The following is a 14,111-nucleotide window of genomic DNA, read 5'->3' as shown; positions in this document are numbered from 1 at the left end:
ACAGAAAGAGAATTGAAGGAAATCTCAATGTAGTCCAGTCAAGTTGAAACGAGACAGCGGTATTAGAGAGTCCTTCTTCTGGGATGTACGGATCAGTGTGTTCTACCTGACCAGCGTGAGGGGGCTGTGTATCGTCTCCCAGGTGTTTCGGTCTCGGTCTGGGGCCACGTGCCTGCAGGAGGCTCCTACAGGGCGTTGCCAAGGTGACGGGAGGAACCACAGAGTTCCTGGGTGAGGATCAGAGACTGCAGCCCAAGGTGAGAAGACAACCATCACTGCCCTCCAGTGGGGGACAATGAGAAATGCATTCAGAAGTGCTGGCCCCATCCCAGAAAGCTGTGCTTTTAGATGTAGAAACAAATGCACATGTAAAAATGGAAAGGGTGTCTCTGAGTAGACTAACATGCTCTTTACTCCCCTCCCAGTTGATTAAGTGTCTGAAGAAGGCCTTCGAGCCTGTCCTTACTGATGTACGGATAGACTGGTACCTGCCCGACAACATGGAGGCTCTCCTCTCACCCAGTGAGATCCCTCCGCTCTACCCGGGGAATCACCTGATTGGCTACTGCACCTTGTACGATGTTTCTCCCTTCAAAGGCAAGACGACTGAGGTAAACGTTTTATACTCCTTAAAGTTTTGAACTAACTTTAAGTATTTGATACCTACTGATATCTACTGTTACATGTTGTGTGTGTGTGTGTGTGTGTGTTTGAGTGCTCCTTTCATCACAAGACTTACATTTACATTTATGCATTTAGAAGACGCTTTTATCCAAAGCGACTAGCAAGAGAGAGTTTTACAAAAGTGCATAGGTCACTGATCATAACAACGAGATAGCCCCAAACATTGCGGCTAGCCAAACATGAAGCATACATTGTGAAAACCAAATAAGTCCCAAAGGGAAGAAACATAAGAGCATGTAGTTAGACAAGTTACTTGAGTACAAGACTTGTACTCACGACCCCGTCGGGGATGCCACCCTTGTCACAGGTGCGCGGGCGTGGCTATAAGGGTGTGTCCAGGGGTTCCGTGGGCTCCGTGTTCTGCCTATCGAACGACGAGCTCTCCCCTCCGCCCGGCTCGGAGCTCCTCCCCATGATGACATCACCAGAGGGGGCGGAGCTGGAGGAGGCGCTGAGGGAGATCTCCCGAGAAATCTCCTCAGAGTTCTCCTGCGCCAGGGACACTGACCCTGGCGCCAGCCTAGGTGAGACCTGACTGCACCTTCACCATGCTGGGAGCGCGCAAGGACCAAACTGCAACCACAGTTATAGGATTAGAACACATTTAAGCCTTACAGCAAGGGCAAACTTCCCATATTTATGACGTAACCCAACAAGAAGTACCTCAGATGATCTCACGACACCACCTGTTATTTGAAATGTTTCAATTCAATACCAGACAAACACAACAACAAACAAACACCCGTACGACGCCAGTTCCGCTCCAGCCAGGAACCGACATGTCGTCTGTCTCTCTGTCTCCCTCTGCTGTCCAGGAGGAGAGCTGGACTGGTGCAGCGACATCCGAAGGAGGATCCAGGAGACCTCCTACATCCAGGAGCAGTACGTTCTCACCCGCTGCTCCCTGAGCAGTGAGAGGGGCCTGCACACACACAGCCACACGCTCACACACACCTCCTCCTCCGCCTCCGACCCCTACACTCCGGACCCCCTGCCCGGGCTGGATACGGGCTCCCTGCCCCAGGGGCTGGAGAAGATGCCCCCGCCCGAACACAGGACCACCCTGTCTCGCTGGAGCGAGTCGCCGTGGCAACAGACCACCTCTGTCGACAACAGTGACTCTGGGGTTAAAAAGGTAGATGAGAAGCCAAAAAAAGGATCTTTGTTACATGATCCATCTATGTTTAGGGTCGAACGGTGAATTTATTTAATACAGTTAAATATGTAGATTTGAAACTATGAGAATTCAAGTATTTTTCATCTGAAATATTCTTTGTCCAATCCAGGTTGGCCGTCTGTGTGGAGGGGAGGAGTCTCGGAAGAGACAGAGGGCATTGGCCCGCTCCACCATGTCAGCGAGGAGTTTCTCCTCCCCCCAGGGAGAGCTGGACATGCACCGCCTGCGGAGGGCGCTAGAGAGGGTGTCCTTCGACCAGGCGGTGGGTGGGAGGCTGGATGAGAGTGACGGGGAGACACAACCCCCCCCGCAGGAAGGGCTGTCCTGCCAGAGCCTGACCGACTCCAGTGAGTTTACAACCTCTCTTATCACCATCCATCAGATGGGGGTCAGATGGCTGAGCGGTGAGGGAATCGGGCTACCAATCAGAAGGTTGCCGGTTCGATTTCGATTATGTTGTGTCCTTGGGCAAGGCACTTCATCCTACTTGCCTCGTCCCTGTACTTACTGTACGTCGCTCTGGATAAGAGCGTCTGACTAAATGTAAATGTAATGTAAATCCATCCATCAGTCTAAATATCCATCCATGTTTCTATCCATCCATGCATCCGTTTATGTGTATAGCCATGCATGCATCTGTACACACATTAACCCAATGTAAACCTCTCTCTCTCTCAGATGGTCTGCTGTTCCCTGCCTCTCCTCTGGACTGGGACAGCTTCACAGACCCAGAGTATCTTTTCTCTGCTGCCCCCCCTGATGACCCCCCCACCCCTCCGACCCAGTGCCGCTCCCTCATCCACGGCCTGCTGGCTGGGAGGCCTGTGTCCTGGGAGGTCACCCTGGACCTGTCCCCCCTCTGGGCCCCCGACAGTCCTGGGGGAGCAGGAGGAGCAGAAGGAGAGCCATGGGAGGACATCATCCACCAACTGACCGCTCGCTCCGTCATCAGAGACTTTGAGAAACTGGCAGAGAAGGAGAGCGATGCTGAACATGGTGAGGGGGGGGGGGGGGGGGGGTTAATGCTGCGAGTGGAATCCATGAACAAAATAGATTTTTGTTCATGGATGGTTAATTTTTTTTGAGCATTTGTGGATCTAGACTCCAACAGGGCATGTCTGCTTGTCTGTTACCAGGTCCCACTAAGCGTTACCGTATGAAGGCCGTCCAGACCAGCAAGAGCTGCAACATCATCTGCATGTACACAGCCTTCACTGCTACCGACAGCAGCCCTGGGAAGGGCCTGCTGGATGCAGGGGACGTGAAGAGCACTGGGAACGGTAGGCCTGCGGCCAGCCTTCATCCCTCAGCCGTTAGGTCCAGAACGGCGAGAGCAACGCCGATTGGCTTACACGTGTGTGGTGTTGGTATGTGTGTGCGTGTGTGTGTGTTTAGGGGTGCGCTTGGGGAACAGGCGTCGTTCGCAGTCGGGGAGTCGCAGAGAGCGGGCCTACTCCGTGGGGCTGGGCCGGAGACCCTCCAGTAGAGACAGCGAGGAGCTGGAGGATGCCTGCAACTCCACAGGTACCACCGCTCTGCCACACTCCTGCTGTGGTCCAGCTGGTACCTTCAGGGGCACCACCAGCCCAGTCACTGCTCCTGTGGAGGAGACAGGTCATTTATGAGCGTGTGTGTGTTTCTCAGACAGGGACGACACTCCTGCCTCCCCCTGCAGCCTGACATCCTGGGACAGCAGTAAGCCCCTCCCCCCCCCTGCGCCACCCTACACCCTCATCCCCACTACCTGTGACACCCTCAAACTGCTACCACACAACCACCACTGATAATATAACTACTTGTACTGCCAGCTCCTGTCAGTAGGCCTCATGGACCTTTAACCCTTGTGTTATCTTCGGGTCATTCTGACCCATCAGTCATTGTGACCCACCGTCGTATTGCGACAGATTTACTGCATACAAAGACAAAGTGAGGCATTTTCTTTTAACAGCTAGGCTGTCTCAGACCCCCCACATTGCAAAGGTTAAAAGAAAATTATTTTAATTTGTTTTTGTATTGGGTAAAATTGGGTAAACACAACGATGGTTCATTATGAACCTTTGGGTCATGTGACCCGAAGGCAGCACGAGGGTTAAAGAGAAATATACACAGTTGTGTGTGTGTTTCTCTATGCCTGTCTCTCAGGTGTCGGGGGCAGTGCCTACCCTGCCAGTCCTTCCGCTGTGTCTGGCACGTTGTCCACACGCTCCCAGCGCTCTGTGGAGAGCAAGTCTGTAGAGAGCTTCTTCGGCTCCAGGTGAGACACGCATCCATCAACCATCCCACACGCGCACACACACACAGTGGGACCATGGGAGCCTTAATACCTGTTTTTTTCCCAGGTTTCCTCTGGGAAAACTGCGGTTGTCTAACTCGTCAGGGAAGCAGGCTCCTCTGAAAGCCCACTGTCTGTCTGCGGAGACGGAGAAACACACCGACACAGAGATCCCTGACTACTTGCCTCTGGTGAGCTCCACCACACATCTCCTTACTACACATTACAGTACACGATGGTTGATGAAATTACACCATCATTGTTTACATTGAGGGAGACCATCAGCAGGGGCTCTCTGGTGTAAGCAGGCTTCCTCAGCATTGATCTGACGACAAACCGCTACGGTCGTGGTGTCATTTCTGTCCTGGTGAGGGAAGTTAACCGAGTTATCTGCGTACGGGCGTGTGCCTGGCGTGATGCCTCTCCTCTCTGTGTGTAGGTGCGTCTGCAGCTGGCCTCCGGGGCCTTCCTGCTGAACGAGGTCTACTCTGACTGCCTCCAGATCCCTCTGGGCCGCCTGAGGAGGGCCTCCCCCTACAGCCTGCACCGGAGCAGCCTCAACCCCCCCTTCCACTGCACCTCCCACAGCTCCCCCAATACCAACCCTCCCCCCTCCTCCTCCTCCGCACAGCCTGTACCCCCCATGCCCTCCTTCTCCTTCACCAGGCTCCCCGTTCAATCTCCCCAGAACAGCCGGGAAGACCCTCCCCTGACCCCAGAAGCCGGGCTCCGTCATCACTTCTCCAACCGGGACGTCCCCAGGACCTCCCCCCCGGACCAGCTCAGCTCAGAGGAAGGCTTCTCCGAATTGCCGGCTGGCAACGCCCACCCCCACCCCCAGGTGGACAGCGGGCGTGGCTCCGAGACGGACGTCTGCGAAGGCGCTTCACTGGACCCGGCAGCTCCGGACCTCCAGGGTAGCGACCAGCTGGCGCAGGGGGACCTGGAGGGCTCAAGCTGGGCCACGGTCGTGGCTCTGGCCTGGTTGGAGCACCGCTGCGCTGGCTTCTTCATGGAGTGGGAGCTGGTGGCGGCCAAGGCAGACTTCTGGCTGCGGGGTCAGGATCTGCCGGAGGGGCTGGACCTGGCTGGGCTGAAAGGGGCTGCCAGGCAACTCTTCCTGTTGCTGCGCCACTGGGACGAAAACATCAAGCTCAACATGCTGTGTTACAACCCCAACAACATGTGAACCGACGTCACTGTCAAGATCCTCACTGTGCCTGATTTTGTTATCCTGAGTTAATACAGTCTATGCCTTAGAGGGACTCTGTGTTCTTTACTGCAGCTAGTAACATGTTTAACATTCAGAAACTCGCTTTGTAAAGACAATTGAGCTAATTCCTCCTAAAAAACTGCTGCGTTGCATTGTTTCTATTCCAGCAATAGGTTTGAGTGACACATTTGGCAGTTTCATGTTATTTAAATTTTACCCAATTTGATACTGAGATGATCTTGATAAAACTATAAATCAGAGAACCCGGCCCTCCGTTTTTGTACACAGACCCAAGTGGCCTTTTAATGACATATGCAACCACAAAAATGCCTTGATCACCTTAAATGCTTGTGTTCAGATTAATTGTACCTAAACAGTTTTATTTTTCTGTCTTTGTTGAATGACCCAGTTGCTGGGTTGCATGTTTAACCAATAATTAATGTTCTAATGATTTAAATTTCTTTAGAGATCAACAAAATAAAACACATTTGGAATCAATTCCCAAAAGGTTTGTCGTCACATGTAATAGAACAAAACATGCAAATGAAACTCAAACTAATCCGAGCAATTAAACTATGGTGAACAACATTCCTTATGCCAGCTCAGTCATATAAAAAGTTCACACTTCGGATGTATCAATCTACATCAAACTCACACTGATCCCCAACAGGCTTCCTAGAGAGGTGACCCTCACGCAACAGGATCAAAATAATACAAAAAAAAAATACATGATTGTCAACAGCTTAATCTTTGATACATTTCACAATGTATTATAGGTGTTGTGTATAGAAGTCCTTCTTAGAATGTGTCCAAGTCATGTTCAAAGCATATTGCAGAGGCAAGGATAATTTGAACGTGTTTTATCATTAAATACTGGAAGAGTTGATATTCCTTAATATCTGGAAAGACCAAACAGTAAAAAAACATACCGTAGTCTACTGGACCATTGACAATTACTCAACAAGACAATTCATGAGCAAAAGGTAGTTTAACAAATCCTTTGTTAAGAAATCTACACACCACAGCAAAAACATTACTCCACTAACAAACAGACACACTTCTAACCATTATTTAGCTGACAAATGAATTCATTCATTAATTCATCCATCTGACAAAACATGAATCCTGAGAATCGTTACCATTTTCCACCTCTTCCTACCCAACAAAGTCACCTGAAAACCACGACGACTAAGTCTTTGTTTCAACTCTCCCAAGCCAGTTCCCTCCACACATTACCTTAGCACAGCGCTAATGAGGTGGCTAGCTAGCATAGCACATAAGCTAGCAGCCTTTAAGACAAGAGTCAGCCACCGTGACCTCCTCAGGGAGAGGCGAGGTCAGGCGTGGAGGCCTGGGAGAGGAGGTGGTTGGTCAAAGCCCACAACAGGTGGGTCTGGAGAGTGTCTGGGGGCTCACTGGCGCTTGGCCTTCTCTCCCTCGCTAGCGCTCTCGGTCTGGGCTGGAGGGGTTGGGGCTAGCCAGAGGCAGAGCAGGATGATGAGGTGACACACGTGGAGGGCTGCTGAGCTGTAGTCAGTGGAGGGGTAGGTGTTCCAGGACAGCTCGATGAGACCCAGTATCAGAACCCTGGAAGCACAAACTCAAGAGATTAGATAAAACACTTTGATCATAGCCAACTCCTAATTGATGGATGCACTTCGAAAACATCTGATAATGCTGCCAAAATTCCTATCCTTTAATCCTTTTACATAAAAAAACATTTTGGAAATGAATAGCTGTAGATTAGCAGGGGAGCTAACACTGTGTGTTTCAAATGGAGGTAATCATCTCCAGCCACTCCAGGCCCAGGCAGGTTGGTGTTTTACCTACATTGCATTGAGTCATTTAGTAGACGCTCTTATCCAGAGCGACTTACAGTAAGTACAGGGACATTCCCCCTGAGGCAAGTAGGCTGAAGTGCCTTGCCCAAGGACACAACGTCATTTTGCACGGCCGGGAATCGAACTGGCAACCTTCAGATTTCTAGCCTGATTCCCTCACCGCTCAGCCACCTGATTCCCTTACCTAAGCAGGTGAGCCAGCTTCTTGACTCCTCCGCTCCAGAGCAGGTACGGCAGCGTGTGGAAGTACCACACGTAGAACTGGTAGTGCAGAGAGCGGCTGAAGCACATGCCGATGAAGTTAGAGGTGAACAGGACCAGTACCATCTGTGATCGGCTGTTAAGGTCTGGCTTCATTCGAGTCTAGAGGAAAGAGGGACTTCCAAATACTCAAGTAAGGACCTGATCACTATTGGAAACGCAACCAAAAGGACATAGTGCCAGTTGACTATATTGGGGATAGCGTAATTCTAGTATGAATAACTTTATTAGATAGGAAGGGACTGTAGACCCCATGTTGTACCTTTACCAGTGGTTATCCCAACCACGGTCATAGACAAGAGAATCTAAAGGATATGATCAGCCGTGAGTTTCTGAGCAGGGACGATCCTCTTGCCTGGCTCCTTCAGCAGTTCTAGAATGCTCTCTCCAGGCCTGAGGAGAGACAGAGGAACTGTCACAAGTGCTTGGCAAAAATGGAGCAAAACAAATTCCCCGACTAGCATAACTTTTTGGTTTTACTGCTCATTCAAGCTTACTGTACATACCAATTCCCCTGCAGCTACAGCACCTGTACACCCCCCCCCCCTCACCTCTTCCAGCGCCTCAGAGCGAACAGCAGCAAGGTGATCAGATGCGCCCCCAGCAGGACCAGGTGGAAGTAGCGGCTCAGGAACAGCCACTCTGGCAGGAAACGCCAGTTGACCGTCCACCTGAACAGGAACTGCCGGCCCAAGTCGAAGGCTCGGCTTACGTAGCCGCTGGGGTTTTCCATCAGGAAGGGCAGGGCCAGAAACAGCTGCGAGGAGCAGTTGTGACGAGTGAGTGGGTGGATTTTCCTCTACTGTGATAATCAATGGGACTGATTTACTGATTGGCATGACGGATTCGAGTTTCTATGAGCCTGACCTGGATGGCTGCACATAGAGAGAGTTTGGGGATGGTCTTCACAAGGCCGTACTCAGACAGGAGGAGGAAGAGGAGACCAGGGGCGAAGAGCAGCACGTTCATCTTCACAGACACTGCTAAACTGTCAGAGAGAGGGAAAAGATGGGGTTGTCGCTCTCATTATGTTATTTAATACATGAATAGTACTTTGTAGACCAGCAAGTCTTATTAAAATAAGAATATATGTCATAGAGAAAGAAAAGAAAAATGTGGGTTGAATGAATAAATTAAAGAACTTGATTTTGATAAATAACTTTTTTAAACCACATCAACTGAGCCAAATAACTTTGCATGGTTAATATACTTACATTTCTATGGTATATGAATTTTAACAAAAGAAAAATATATATATTTGGGGGGAAATAAAGTTGAGCTGTACTGCTCTGTGGCTAGGTTCCTTCCAGAGGCCATACTTGCCTGTAGAGGGCACAGCCCAGAGTCCAGCGTCCATCCAGGAACAGGTTGACAGCCCCGAAAAGCAGCATCATGGCCACCGGGTCGTTGAAGAGCCGCAGCACAAAGATGGAGTGGATCCGGTAAGAGGCACAGCACACGAAGAAGAACACGTACGGTGGAACCTGGAGAACCCAGGAACACAAACACATCAAGGCCTCGACAAAGAACACAGCAAGAGCAAGGACTAATAATAAAGTCACCATGTCTTGACAAATAAGAAAAATATTCATATTCCAACTGTACAAATACATGTTAGGACAATGTGTAGAATAACCATGAAACATTAGACTTCAATCACCTTCTTAGTGCGCTGATATATGCGAAACACCAGTAGCAGAGTCAGCAGGTAGAAGGCAGCAAATATGTACTGGGCCAGGCGGATGTTCACCCCATGGCTGGTGATGTAGTAGAGGGCCGTAAAGATGTACACAAACCCAGCTGGGTACCTGGGACATAACACAGATGTAGATGTGTGAGTAATGGATATGTTGGGACCTGGTCGACAGCTATGCTCCACATTGGTCCCTCATATAGAGGGAACAGGTGTCCTTCCACTTTCCCCTGGATGAGTGAGAGCTTGTTGAAAGCTGTGTGTTAAGAGATAGCTCTTGGAAACTCACACCAAGGGTCCTGTGTCTCCTTTAAGCTGGGTGTAGTCGTAGGTGCCATTGATCACTCCCTCTACCTCGTCCATGTAGGCTTTCCAATCAATCTCTGTGTCTGAGGAATAGATGAGAACCAGTTAATGACAAATTATACACTGAGCTATGCAAGAATTCATTCTACGTTTGGCAAACTTCTGTTGGGACCCTGGAAACTAACGGTGTGAACTTCTATCCCGATTTTTTTTTTAAGATAATACAAACGTATAGCTGTATTTAATCAAAAGTATAATTTGGGGAAACTATAAATCAGTAAAATGACACCAGTATGTGTGCTTATGTGTTGTTAATTAAGCAATGAAGTTTTGCTAGCTTGGTACTATTCATGCATAAAACGACTTCACGAAAAGATGACAGGTGGCGGTGTCGTTAACAGCAAGCCAGATCCAACGTTAGCAAGTCAACTACGTAGCTAGGTTGATTCAAAAGCGAGTTTACGCTAGCTACTTACATGCAACTTTTTGTATGACCCATATGTTGATTCCGATTTCTAAAATCCAAAGCACCGAAGCGACCAGTATCGTATACTCCGCTTTGAACACGATCAAATGCTTCTCCTGCCATAATGTGCGAAGTGCCCCCAGCACAGGAGACGGAGACGCAGGGGACTTCTTCTTAACACCTCCTGCCATTTCTGTGTTTCGACGTGGAGAGGCCGCCGCAACACGCGTCAGCTGAACATGTTTCCGTCACGTGGTTGATTTATAATGGTTTTATCATCCGGCGTAGCCTGAGCGAGCAGTTATCACTGTTAGTCTACTGAAGTAATTCAACGACAGTAAACTCCGCCTGCTTGGAATGCAATTGATACAATTCGAGTGAGCTGTTATCTTGATACTAGGTACGTTCGACTTCATGCAGCGCCGGCGTCGCCTGCAGCCGCCTGCAGCCCGGCTGACTTGAAGCAGCCAATGGCATTCTCAACTTCAAGGCAGCCGGCTGCAGCCGGCTGTCGGCGCCGCCGGTGCTGCATGAAGTCGAACATACCTAAAGATGCATTGCGACTTTTAGGATATCACGTGACCAAAACATAAATAGACTGTTCTATCGGGGATGAAAAACGGAGCTTTTGAAAGGTACAAATGAACAATTTTGGGGTATATTAAGTCAAGTTTTATTGATCTCATATTGCTGAATTGTTCCTCAAAACGATTTTTATTACATAAAGCTGATATCGGCTGTTTTACGTCTGCGTCGTAAAGGTCAATGGTAGGTTCTCCTGGCTGAGCTAATTAAAGCTAGCCAGTTCCTTTTTTAAAGGAACTCAGTAATTTTAAGTATACTCAAAAGTCTAGAAAGCAAATAGCTAGCACCTAACACTTTAGACCAATCCTGCATGCCAACCTGCACAGAAATAGCAACCTCAAGTCGACCACTCGGGTATTGAGCTGTCATGAAAGGAAATTACAGACATTTTATTTACTGAGACAACCAAACAGAATTTGCAGCTGTGGAATTAATTGCTGCTTTTCAAACTGAGTGACGCATGGTTATGAATGTCATACAGAACCTCCTCCACATCGCATTCAAGTCACATGTTTTGATATCGGTTTGTCTGTCTGTCTCTAGGCAAGCACTCGGGGAAGTGGAATCGGAATCGTGGAGGTTTGAGGGTGATGGAGGAGTTTCCTGTGACGACTGCGGAGGCGCTGTGTTTGGGTACCAGTTTGGCAATCTCTGGCATATTCTACTATGTCTATAGGAAGAAGAAGAAAACGGTGGAAAAGCTCAATGTTAGTAGACAGTCTCCACAACCAATGTGTCTCACTCACCTCACCTCATTAGCTACAGCTTTGGAATGACTTTTGATTTATTGTTTTGTGATTTCAGGAGGCACCACAGTTACTTTTAGATGAGAAGCTGTCAGATATTCTGAATGTCACTCCAGGGAAATGTCTACAGTATGTGGTCATTGAAGGTAATCTATAAAGTTAATCTGTTGCTGTCTATGGTTAGGACTGTTGTATTCTTTTCCTCTCTGCCTGAGCAAGCCCCTAATGTTTCCTGTTCATCTGGTGGTGTGTGTATGCGTGCAGGAGCTGTCCAGCCAATAGGAGAGCCTCTGAGAAGTCAGTTTCAGGAGGGCAGTGTGGGAGTTGTACAGAAACTCATGCTGAGAGAACATAAGCTGGTTTGGAACAGCTTTGCTCGCACCTGGTACGAACCGCAATAGCACAACTACATCAGCCCATGTGTTACGTCAGTTTTCCTTATCACCCTGACCCCACCACCTTCTCTCGACGCCTGACCCCCCTCCCGCCCAGCCCCCCCCCCCCCCCCCACACACACACACACACACTTCTCCTGCAGGGCAGTTGATAATGTTCCCTATTGTAGTCTCACCAGCCCTCCTGTCCTGCTTGTTCCAGGACGGACAGTGAGCGGGTGCTGCACCAGAGGGTGAACGCGGTGCCCTTCAGCCTGGTGGGCTCCGGCCAGGCCACGGTCAGGGTTCTGTCTCCCCTGGAGGCCTCTGGCCTGGACATGGAGATCATCCACGAGAAGTTTCACCAGGCCACCTACGGCTTCACCGACATCATCGGACAGTACCTCAGCGGGGAGAAGCCCAAGGGACAACTGGAGACGGAGGAGATGCTCAAGGTGGGCTGGTCCATCTAGGATTAAGATGCTCTGGTCCATCTAGGATTAAGATGCTCTGGGTGGGCTGGTCCATCAAGGATTAAGATGCTCTGGGTGGGCTGGTCCATCAAGGATTAAGATGCTCTGGTCTATCAAGGATTAAGATGCTCTGGTCCATCTAGGATTAAGATGCTCAAGGTGGGCTGGTCCATCTATGATTAAGATGCTCTGGGTGGGCTGGTCCATCTTGGATTAAGATGCTCATACCTATAATGTATAGGGTGTGACAGTCAGTGGGATTATTTAGAAACTGTAGATTGAATCTTCAGAGCATGTTTCACCATTTTATGTGAATGTAATTCACAATGTACGGTAATGTACACTTCCAGTAGATGATCATATCCAACCAAAGACACATTGTGTGTGTGTGTGTAGGTGGGTGCCTCTCTAACAGGTGTAGGGGAGCTGATCCTAGACACGGACCGCGCCCTCAAGCTGCGCCCCCCCACTGACGGCTCAGAGTACTTCCTGAGCACGGCGGACTTTGAGACCCTGCGGCTGGAGCAAGAGGGGCAGGCGGTGGTGTGGCGCGTCCTGGCCTCCGTCTTCGCCCTGGCCGGGGTGGCGGTCTTCCTCTGGGTGGGCCGGCGCTACTACCGCAGCCTCAGGGTCCGCTGGGACCAGGACCGGCTGAGGAGAGAGTTCGAGAGGCTGGGTGCGGGGGCCGCGGGGCCTGGGTCGGCAGGGACGGGGGCCTCCCAGGATGGAGCGGAGGTGCCCCTGGAGAACGCCTGCGTGATTTGCCTGAGCCAGCCCCGCAGCTGCGTGCTGCTGGACTGTGGGCACGTGTGTTGCTGCTACAGCTGCTACCAGGCCCTGCCCCAGCCCTCCTGCCCCATCTGCAGGCAGGCCATCAAGAGGGTGGTACCCCTCTACCAGGCCTGAGGCCAGTGACTGTTCTCTGCCGCTGCTGTTAATAATACTGCACCTTCAATGTGCACTTCTTGGACAGTGGATTGAGAACATAGACATATACACACAGACACAGTCCCACTGTGTCCATAGGTTTGCTACAATAGAATAGAGGTGACTATGCTCTATGATTGTATGTGTACTCAATCAGTAAGTTTTGGGCTACCAACATTGAATTGTTCGTTTTGACATTTAATTTGCTAAAATGCAAAGTACTGTATGTATGTATGTATGTATGTATGTATGTATGTATGTATGTATGGTATGTACATATATATCATTAAATTATTGTTTTGTTTGAGGGCATGTGAATACACGAGGAAATGTACGACCATCGGGAATATGTTATAAATATATGTATAGAAAAATAGATGTTTATTTTCATACAATCACTCGCTTTGTGCCTTAAAGTGGTGATTCTCTGACGCCAATCCTGTTTTGCAAAGTGTCTGTGTTTTCCAAACCTCTACACTGAGTGCTCTGTAGGCTGTCAGTAGGTAGAATGAAGCAAGGAACCCTCAACTTCTGGCACTGTTACATCAATAAAGCATCTCTCCTTACACCCTGTGATGGTCTGTGCGTCTGTCAGCTGAGTACCATGTGCCGTCGCCTGTATCTGCGGGGGATAGATGTGCGGGTAAATCTGGGCTCTTTTCAAGACTGGTTGATGTTCCTGCTTACCCTTCCAACACTGCACCTCTTCACTCCAGACTGTATTTATTATCAATGACTCATCCGACATGAGAGAGGAGGGTGCTGGTGGAGCGTGGAGAGGAACATGTATTTCTCCAGGGTTAATTCACCACACATCATAGTCTGGGAAAATGTAGGTCTTGACTTTGAGTCCCAACTTGGTATCAAAGCTCTGCCAGTGAAAAGCACAGTCATCTCTGCGACGGTTAAGTCATCAGATGGGGGTTGTTTTCAAACCAGAAAGTAGTTCACTTCTGAATATATTGATGAGTGCCTGCCTGCCACACTAGGTTTCAGAGACATTCCTCCTCAGAGGCAGAGCAGTTGAGGAATTTATGCTCTTCTGCCAGAGACACAAATGCCTGTTGACAGTCTGTGGTGTCATGAGAGAGAG

General features: G+C 49.5%; 3 protein-coding genes across 3 annotated transcripts in view; 2 read left to right on the top strand and 1 right to left on the bottom strand.

The window, feature by feature from the left end:
- Window positions 1–5,947, top strand: part of vwa5b2 (von Willebrand factor A domain containing 5B2) — a 13,807-nt gene extending 7,860 nt beyond the window's left edge. The window contains 12 exon segments of the mRNA XM_062481263.1: window positions 143–257; window positions 426–611; window positions 992–1,208; window positions 1,500–1,819; window positions 1,971–2,208; window positions 2,540–2,857; window positions 2,998–3,141; window positions 3,257–3,385; window positions 3,506–3,556; window positions 4,004–4,115; window positions 4,201–4,324; window positions 4,573–5,947. Of these exon segments, the coding sequence (XP_062337247.1) occupies window positions 143–257; window positions 426–611; window positions 992–1,208; window positions 1,500–1,819; window positions 1,971–2,208; window positions 2,540–2,857; window positions 2,998–3,141; window positions 3,257–3,385; window positions 3,506–3,556; window positions 4,004–4,115; window positions 4,201–4,324; window positions 4,573–5,322 (2,704 nt within the window). The 3' untranslated portion in view covers window positions 5,323–5,947.
- A 244-nt stretch (window positions 5,948–6,191) lies between these two features.
- alg3 (ALG3 alpha-1,3- mannosyltransferase) lies at window positions 6,192–10,134 on the bottom strand. Its single transcript, XM_062481264.1, has 9 exons — window positions 9,924–10,134; window positions 9,431–9,530; window positions 9,109–9,256; window positions 8,772–8,932; window positions 8,316–8,436; window positions 8,000–8,205; window positions 7,766–7,841; window positions 7,372–7,517; window positions 6,192–6,933 (listed from the first exon to the last, which is right to left on the bottom strand). Exons 1-9 carry the CDS (start codon window positions 10,102–10,104, stop codon window positions 6,759–6,761), a joined length of 1,314 nt encoding a protein of 437 aa, XP_062337248.1. The 5' UTR covers window positions 10,105–10,134; the 3' UTR covers window positions 6,192–6,758.
- Window positions 10,135–10,460: 326 nt separating this feature from the next.
- mul1a (mitochondrial E3 ubiquitin protein ligase 1a) lies at window positions 10,461–13,586 on the top strand. The gene is made up of 6 exons (XM_062482036.1): window positions 10,461–10,548; window positions 11,042–11,205; window positions 11,303–11,390; window positions 11,509–11,629; window positions 11,842–12,073; window positions 12,488–13,586. The coding sequence occupies exons 2-6, from the start codon at window positions 11,089–11,091 to the stop codon at window positions 12,995–12,997; spliced, it is 1,068 nt and encodes a 355-aa protein (XP_062338020.1). The 5' UTR covers window positions 10,461–10,548; window positions 11,042–11,088; the 3' UTR covers window positions 12,998–13,586.
- Window positions 13,587–14,111: the final 525 nt, after the last annotated feature.

The sequence above is a fragment of the Osmerus eperlanus genome, chromosome 16 (genome assembly GCF_963692335.1).
Source record: "Osmerus eperlanus chromosome 16, fOsmEpe2.1, whole genome shotgun sequence".
NCBI lineage: Eukaryota > Metazoa > Chordata > Actinopteri > Osmeriformes > Osmeridae > Osmerus > Osmerus eperlanus.
This window is presented reverse-complemented; position numbering and strand designations above follow the sequence as displayed.